The sequence below is a fragment of the Orycteropus afer genome, unplaced genomic scaffold, assembly GCF_000298275.1.
Source record: "Orycteropus afer afer isolate SDZICR_OR568_19922 unplaced genomic scaffold, OryAfe1.0 scaffold00018, whole genome shotgun sequence".
Taxonomy (NCBI): Eukaryota; Metazoa; Chordata; class Mammalia; order Tubulidentata; family Orycteropodidae; genus Orycteropus; species Orycteropus afer.
The window spans coordinates 6,903,450-6,912,239 of NW_006921605.1; the positions used below are offsets into that span (position 1 = coordinate 6,903,450).

Below are 8,790 nucleotides of genomic sequence, written 5' to 3' on the forward strand. Positions count from 1 at the left end.
TCTGTAGGTTCTCTTTTGACTCTTTTGGAGAAGTCTTTGGAAGCACATAAACATTTAATTTTTAGAAGGTTCCTTGGGCCCTTTTGATGTTTCTCTCCCGCATCACTTTTTTGTGGCCACAGGGTGGTCCAGGGATGTAAGACTTTTGCTAAGTGGTCATTTATTTATTTATTTTTTATTGTGATCTGGGTGAAGATTTACAGAGCAAATTCACTTTCCATACAGCAGTTCATATATACTTTGTCTCATGTCATTGATAAGTGGTCATTTCTTGTCTCCAGGAAAAGAGGGGGAACAAAGCGTCTGATAAAGCTGCTGTCTCAGCCTTTGATGCCCTGGTGACCTTCTGTGAAGAACTGGGGTAGGTGACTTATGTTGTACTTGAAGCAGAACAAAGTGGGGCTGTGATCCACTCCCCCACCAGCATCACCAGCTGATGAACCGGCTAACGCAGGGCAGCTCTTGGGCCACCAAGGGCCCCTGCCTGTCGAAGGCCACTGGGTGGGGCTTTTCTGTCAGGCAGCACTTTTCTTTGGGGGACCCCAGAAACTGGCCATGTGAGGATTTTTTCCCAGTGCTTGGAGTAGCCATCCACTTCCTTCTATACTCCCTCCTTCTGGAGTCGCTGGCTCTCTGAGTGACTCAGCTCTGAGCAGTGGGGCTAGTTCTGAGCATTGTGGCTATCACATACCAGTGAGCTGGGCTCTGGCCTCTCTTGAGTTGTTGTTACCCTTTTATCTAAGACCCACACAGAAATGTGTGACCAGCTCATCTCCCAAGGGAGGCAGTAACGTGTTTCGAGCAAAATCAGCTGTCTTTTCTAACAGCACAGCTACCCACTCGGGATCTACTGATTTGTGATACCTGCTTCTGCTGGTGGTGGGAGCGTGGAGGGGCTGTGGCAGGGTGGGCTGCAGGCGGTGGCCGCTCTTTGTGTATGCACAGTGTGCGGGCGTTGCGTCCCAGGAAGATTCTCCACGGGCTGGGAATGCCTTGCGTTTGTGTGGTACTTTGTATGGTTCTTGGATTCTTCTGATCTCATTGGTTCTCTTCACAGCCCTGTGAGGTAGATGAGGCAGGAATTACTGCTTCAGATTAACAGGTGAATAGACTGAGGTCAGGGTCACAAGGCTCACAGTAAACAGAGATGTCACTAACCCCAGGTCTCCAACTTTCACACATTTGGGCCATCTTGGATTTTGAGAGACTAGGTTCTGGAAGCTTGATGCTGATCAAGTGCCTGGAACTGGCATCTGGTTGATGTTTTGGACTCTCTTCTGGAAACTATTGTTAGATGCTGTTGAGTTGGTTCATATGACCCCGTGGACAACAGAATGAAGCACTGCCTGGTCCTGCACCAGCCTCCTGGTTCTTGCTGTGGTTGAGCCCATCGTTGCAGCCACGGTATCAGCCCGTCTTACTGAGTGTCTTCCTCTCTTTTGCTGACCCTCTGTTTTGCCAAGTGTGATACCCTTCTCCAGTAACTGATCACTCCTGATAACACATCCAACGGACTTGATACGTTTTGCCACCCTTGCTTCTAAGGAGCATCCTGGCTGTACTCGTTCTAAAACAGATTGATTTGGGCTGTCCCACTCCCTCCTGGGCTCAGCTACCATTGCCCACTGGCTCTGATAAGTCAGTGGCTCCTGGACTGATGGCTCTTTCCTTCCCCAAACCACTGCCATTGAGTGATGCAACGCATAGGACCCTATAGGGTAGAACTGCCCCAAAGAGTTTCCAAGGAAACAGACTGCCTTATTTTTCTATGGAGGGGCTGGTGGGTTCAAATCACCACCCTTTTGGTTAGCAGCCAAGAGGTCAACCATAGTGCCACCAGGGCTCCTTCCTTCTCCAAACGCCATCTCAGATTTGGCCTCTGTTGAGAGCACGCCCAGCAGAGGCGGCTGCCCGCAGGACCAGGCCCACCATGCTCACGGTCTTTACAGCAGTGCTTTTCAGGCACTGGTGCAGGAGTCGCCGTGCTGGGCCTTCTTGGTGTGGATGAAGAGTCCAGATGCTCTTGCCGATTGTCAGAGCCCCTCGGTTGGAAATAACCCTGGCCAGGCCTTGTCTGGGCATGAGTCCGGGGCTCTGTGGGGCTCGCTGTGGGGTGGTGGTTCTGAGTGGCCGTCGAGTGGGCTCTGATGCCTGGCGATCTTGTGTATGACAGACCGATACGTTGCCCCATCCTGCGCCCTCCTTACACCTGCTGGTGTGTTGAGTGTCCTCTTGCAGCTTCCAGGCCAGTCCATGTCGTGGACGGTGTCCTTCATTTGCGTGACCCTCAGGGGGGTTAGCTCTGCCATGTCTCCAGAACCTACTCCCCACGCAGCCCACCAGGCAGGAGGAGAGGGTCTTTGAGGGGCCTCTCCCCTAACTCTTGCTCTCTCTCATGGGGAGCGTCTTAGAGCACCTGGGGCCTAGGGAGTCCATGTAATGCCCTCACTGCTCCAGGTGCAGCTGCATAACCTCCTCTCATTAGCTCTACATGAAGGCTTCCAGATGCCAGGACTTCCCGGCCCTGGGGTGGAATAAACATGGCTGGTTTGGCCGGATTTGAAATTACTCTTTGGATAAAAGGGCAAATTTGTATAAATGTGTAGTGTGTGAGGAAAAGACCTCCCCTGCCAGGCATTTGCCATTTTTCTAAGGGCAGCCAGGTTTGAGGTGAAGGCTGAGGTGTCCGCTTCCCTGGGTGATTCCTTGGGGAGGGCACCTGGCAGTGAGGGACAGAACCAGTGTTGGGGTTCAGCAGAAGCAAGCATGTTTCTTCAGCAGAAACTGTAGTAGGGTCTGAGGCATGGGAGATGGGCTTGTGAGGATTACTTGTCTTTGACACCAACGGAAAGAGTCTGGGTGAGCAGGGATGAGCTGGGTGGGGCGGCCACGGTCCTCTATCCACTGTAGGCAGCTGCTTTCTCCTCAGTACAACCGTTGGCAAAGAAGCATCAATTATTCATGACTGGGCTTTTTATCTTGTGTCGCAGGGACAGTCATTAGGTTTAAAGGGGCGTCAGGCCTGGAGGCCTGGGCACTTTGTCTGTGATGGAGGACGGCTGGGTGTTTAGGGCTGGATTGGATCGGCTCTGTCGGCTCCTGGGATCTCTGGGCCGAGGGAACCCAACAGCCCTGCATCCTCTCATTTATCCATTTGTTTTCTAGTTTGTTCATTCGCTTGGCCAGTATGTATTGATCAGTGCAGTCCTGTGCCAGGCACTGTGTGTTGGGCACTGAGGATACACTGGTGAGCCGAAAGAGATCCAGCCCCACTTTTATGGTGCTCCTTCAAGTGAGGGACACTTGTCAGATGAACACGTCCAAGTTGTGTAATTCCAGGTTGTTGGAGAAAAGGTACATGGTATTTTGAGAGAGTGTGACAGGTAGCCCTCCCCTAGTCTGGAGGGTCAGGGATGACTTACCTTAGGAACTGAAAGGTAGACTGAGAACTGAAGGATGTGAAGGTATCATCTGAGCCAAGGAGTAAGGTGTGACATGAGGGAGAACCCCCCCAACGGGGAGAACGCGTGCAAAGGCTCTGTGGTGGGAGGGACCATGCTCAAAAATGGAAAGAAGTGCCAAGAACCAGGAAGGGGGTCAGTATCTGTGGAGAGCCAGGCAGGGCCAGGCCACGGGTGGTCTGGGTAAGGCTCTGCGAGGGGAGGACGCCCGGGTCTGTGGGTAAGGCTCTGCGAGGGGAGGGCACGCTGGTGGCTCCAGCTGGACAGAAAATGAGTTCTCACAAGTTAGCAGAATGAAAAAGGAGTTTTTACTTGATTGAGTTATTTTGTGTTTCTCCTCTGGCAAGCCTTGTGGAGTTCCAGCTGTGCCTGGGAGCATGGTAGAGGCCTGGCTGGCCATTGCTTCCCTCACCCAAGGCAGCGTGGAGTCCCGCCACATGCGCTTAGGCGTCTGGTGGCAGCAGGGTGGGGAGGCCCCAACTCAGTCTCAGACCATCCTTTCCACCTGGCCAGTCCAGCCAGTCCCTCAGCCAGAGCCCACATGCAACTGAACTCATCCTAAAGGCAAAGAAGAAACTGGTGCAGGCCCTGAGCCAGAGGGCACCGCTGCTGCTGTGGGGGTATTCAGTCTGCATCTTCTGACGCCTGCTCAGCCCCCAGGGAGCTAGACGTCTGCTCAGCCCCCAGGGAGCCAGACGTCTGCTCAGCCTCCAGGGAGCCAGACGTCTGCTCAGCCCCCAGGGAGCCAGACGTCTGCTCAGCCTCCAGGGAGCCAGACGTCTGCTCAGCCTCCAGGGAGCCAGACGTCTGCTCAGCCCCCAGGGAGCCAGACGTCTGCTCAGCCCCCAGGGAGCCAGATATCTGCTCAGCCCTCAGGGAGTCAGACGCCTTCTCAACCCCCAGGACATCAGACACTGCCTCCTTTTCACAGATGCCAGAAGTATCTAATGGAGGAAGTAAACCAAACACAATAGCAAACAGAACAAACAGGAAGACCGTGGTGATGAGTAAGCCAATCACGATGAGGCCCCCCAGGTCCCAGGGGTTTTGCCAGAACTCTTCTTTCCAGTTAAGATCCCAATTAGCTATCAAGTCACCCATGTGAACCTGGAAGAGAGGAGAGGGAGGCCCTGAGCACAGAGTCCTTCCAGGCCCCATCCTGGGTCTGGCTTTCCCCTCCCCTAGTCCCACTCTGGACGGTTTCACGGATGGTTGCCGACGTGTGCGGCTCCTGGACATTAAGGGTGCTGAGTCTTTGGGCTCGTCCCTCCAGCCTGCAACAGGTGGAGTTCTCCTGGAACTGGCCCAGGAGAGGCTGCCTCCGGCCTCCCTAGACCTCTTCTCCTGAGTAGCTTGAATGTGAGCAAGAGTCAAGGATGTTCTCTCCTGCCCTGAGACCTATTCAGGGAGAGTCTAACAAGCACCATGCTAGCACTGCCCCGTTTATTAAACGTTTGGAGGCCTCTTGAGAGATCAGTGCAGGAGTCGAGGAGGGGCCTGACTGGTGGAGGCCCGGGAATGTCCCAGGAGGCAGTGGAAGAAGAGGGACTAACTGGTCCTCTTGGAGTGGCACTAACGCCAGCAGGCTTCGAGCCTGCAGCCAGTGGGAGGGAGGAAAGGAGAGAAGAAAGGATCCTGCGTCCCCTTACCTGTGATCTGTAGGAAGGCAAACCCGAGTAGTCGCTCAGGCCCCACACTTTGAGGGGGCCTGAATGGGAGAGGCCATCAGAGGACCAGAACTTCGCCCTGACTCAGAGAGCAGCTGGTGGGGTCCTGAAAGACTCTCATTACCATCACCAGAGCCAGACACAGGTAGGCTAGGGCCCATTGCCTAGCAACCAGTTTCCTTTCTGCCTTTCACACTTACCCCTTAGGTGCACTCTGCCCTTTTGTGATGTCATCATAGGTGGCTGCTCAGGGTCACTGAGAGAAGGAATGTGTGTGTGTGGAATTGGCTGGATCAGGGGCTTTGCCCTGGCTGCCCCCCCACCCCCGCCCGGGGGCTGGATCTTGTTCTCTCTGCCCCAGTGACCTGCTGACTAAGAGGATCTGCCAGCGCTTGGCCGCCCTGGGGCTGGCCCCACCACATGATCCACTTGTGTCCCTGGCGTGGGGTGGATGATTAACAGGGCGCTGGCCAGTGCCTCTTGGAACCAGCTCTGGGGGGAGGTATTTGCTACCACAGAGGCCCGCTTCCTGGGAGGCCCCGCTGCTTCTTGGTGCCTTTGTCAGCCTTGATGTTGCTGCCTGTGGCTGGCTCCTGCCCACCAGGGAGAGAAGGGCCTGAGACCAGCTGGCCAACCCCATTCCCATCAAAGGCGTGCTTCTATCTAGCACCTGTGATGGCCAGGAACTGCGCTGGGCACTGTGTCCAGTCATGACCCCAGAGCTGTGGCCTGCCTCCTGGAGCGCACATCCTGATGCTTCACTATGCCCCCTGCATGTAGAATCATCCAGAAGCTTCATAAATACCAGTGCCCAGGCCCCACCTCGTGCCACATAGCTGTCTCAGGGTGCCAAGGCATCAGTATTTAAACTGATTCGAATGTGCAGCTAGGGTTGGATGACACACATGGTGAATGAGTTCAGTGAAATAATCCTTATGTGTCATGGCCTTGCCCACCCCTGGCTTGCCTGTGCTCCCGGGTACCTTCCACTTCCTTTTGTAAAGCATCCTGACTGACGCCCGTGGCTGGGTGCCACCGCCAGTGGGCTGAGCCCTGCTCCCTTGTGTTTATGCTGCATCAGTGAATGCTTATCAAGAGTCACTTGTTTGTGGCCAAACCTGTTTGTGACAGAAGCACTGGTTACTGTAATTACTCAGTTGACATTATCATTACATAAACAGATGAATCAATGATAACAGTTGGTGCCCCCGGAATTCAGGAACTACTCAAAGTCATGCAGCTATGAGTGAACTGAGCCGGGCTTTGAACCCAGCTGTCCACGGAGTCTGGCCTTGTGAGCTCTACACTGCATCTCCCAGTGCATGGAGTAGGGAGCACTGGTTCTGTCAGAACACTTGGGCATGACTGTGGGATTACTCCTGTAATCTCCCTCTCAGGATACGTGTAGGCGGGACAGTTCTCAGATGTTGGGGGCCATTTTGTAAAAGTCCAGAAAGATGTCATGCTCAGGTTGCTTTGCACATGTCCTCTTTGAGTTCTTGTGCTGATTTAAAGAAACAAGTCTAGAAAACAGACAACACAGGTGCCCTGTGCTCAGAGGGAAGGTTGGCTGAGGAATGTATGATCGTGTGTTAGAATTCAAAAGGAAACAGGTAGAGAACTGTGTGTTGTGTCCACATGGCTGGCTCCAGTCGGTGATTCTGCTGTGATACTGACCATGAAGAGAATGCAGTGATAGGGAGAGGTGGAGGAGGCTAGGGTATATAGAGCCTGGGGGTGTAGGGGCTCCCTGTAAGGAAGTGAAGCTTACCTTGAGATGGGAAGTGTACATAAGTGTTAGCATTAGGGGTATGGTGTTCCTCGGGAGGGACCAGGTCTGAGGAGAATGAGGAAACTTTTTTTAGGGGTAGATTAATTTTGTCTTCAGTATTTCATGATCTCAAGTTTCTGTTACCCATGAACTACTAGGTTGTTAGGAAGACTTTTATCATGTATTGCTTTAAAGTGTTCAAGTTTAACATTTAGGAGGAAACGGTTTCCCGTAAGCGCCGCCAAGTTTTGCTAACGAGACTCCTGTCTGGCAGCGTTCGTTATTTCAGTTTTTAATATTGTGCAGGTAGAGTCCCTGGGTGCCACAAGTGCTGGCTCTAAGTTTGGTGGTTTGAATCCACCTGGCAAGGAAGGCCTAGAGATCTGTTTCTGAAAGCCCTGGGAGCACAGCTCTGCTGTGACACTCGGGGCCACCACGCGTCGGAGCCCATGCACCGGCCCTGGTTTGGGTTCCTGGTAATAGGTAGACAGTAACATGCTCAGATCCTAGTGTAGGGTGGAGGACCTGAGAGAGGACCTCTATGTGAGGGCAGAGGCGTGAGGTGGGGAGACCTGGAAAGGCCAGGAGACCAGGTGGGGGCCGGATAGGACTCTGGAGGAGTGACCCCACGCAAGCACCAAGGGTGGCTTGGTGCGTTGTGGCAGTGGGAGTGGAGAGGTATGTTGGCCAGAGTCAGTCAGACGTTCTTCAGGCCCGTAACGTGGCCCATGGCTTCCCTCCTGGCTGCCGTCTGATCCAGGCAGCCCAGGTCCGCAGCCCCTTGCTGGACCATCTGTTCCAGACCAGGACCACAGTGGGGAGGTGCTTCCTCTCCCCTGTGCCCATCCTCCCCAGAGCAGCTCAAGCCAAGGACTGCCCAGCCAGGGCTGTGCACCCCAGGCTGTTGTCAGCTGGGTCAGATCTGGCTTGTTACTGAGTGCGATTTGAGCCCCAACATTGGGGAAGCCATCAGTGCCCAGTGTGCGGCGGGGGTGAGCCCTCTGAGGGCCGGGCAGCATCTCATCGCCTGGCATGGAGGAGGAGGGGGTGTGAATGAGCCGCCACTCCGCCAGTGGGCACTTACCTGTCCACAGCCCCTTCCCACACTGGGCCAGGCTACCTGTGGCTTTTCTAACAAAGAGGCTGAAGAGGGACATTGTTGGTGCTGAGGGACACTTGTGAAGGAGCAGTCACCTGGGAATCAGGCATTGAAGGCAGGGCTGCCGCCTCCCTTCCCTACCCCAAGCCTGTTTTTCTTCTGGGAGGAAACCTGGTTGGACCCCACCCGCTGACAGGAGTGTGGTTTTCAGACAGTTGGGGGAGGGCGGAGTTTGGCTGGTAGGCTGGTTGATGGAGGATAATGGAATGAGAGCTTTGTACTTTTCCTGGGAGGCCAGCATTCCAGTCTCGATGCCTCAGGTGTGGAGGTAAGAGCAGGGGCTCTGGAGCCAGCTGGGCTGGGGTCAGGCTGGCCCTGCCACTTTCAGCTGGTTGCACTTAGGCCAGTCACCCAGCATCCTCACCTCTAAAATGAGGATAATGATGGTATGCACTGCAGTGAGGTGTGGTGGTGGTCCAGCAGCTCCACCTGTATCAAAGCGCTCCTTAAAACAGTGCCGGCCCTCAGTGACATCTCTGTCCCTGGCTCTCTGTCATCACCACCACCACCACCATCAGTAGCACCACCATGTTCATCACAACATCACCGTCACCATCATCATCGTCACCATCATCACCATCACTATCACCATCACCCCCTTCATCACCACCACCACCACCATCATCACCACCACCACCACCACCACCATCACCACCACCACCACCACCATCACCACCACCACCACCACCACCATCATCACCACCACCACCACCATCACCACCACCACCATCA

The 8,790-nt window shown here is 54.3% G+C and overlaps 1 protein-coding gene across 1 annotated transcript in view; it reads left to right on the forward strand.

The window, feature by feature from the left end:
* The window catches only part of RECQL5 (RecQ like helicase 5), a 34,333-nt gene that overhangs the window by 12,647 nt on the left and 12,896 nt on the right, over positions 1-8,790 (forward strand). Inside the window, exon 7 of the mRNA XM_007959865.2 lies at positions 282-361. Coding sequence (XP_007958056.1) covers positions 282-361 — 80 coding nt within the window. The remainder of the gene's footprint in view (positions 1-281; positions 362-8,790) is intronic.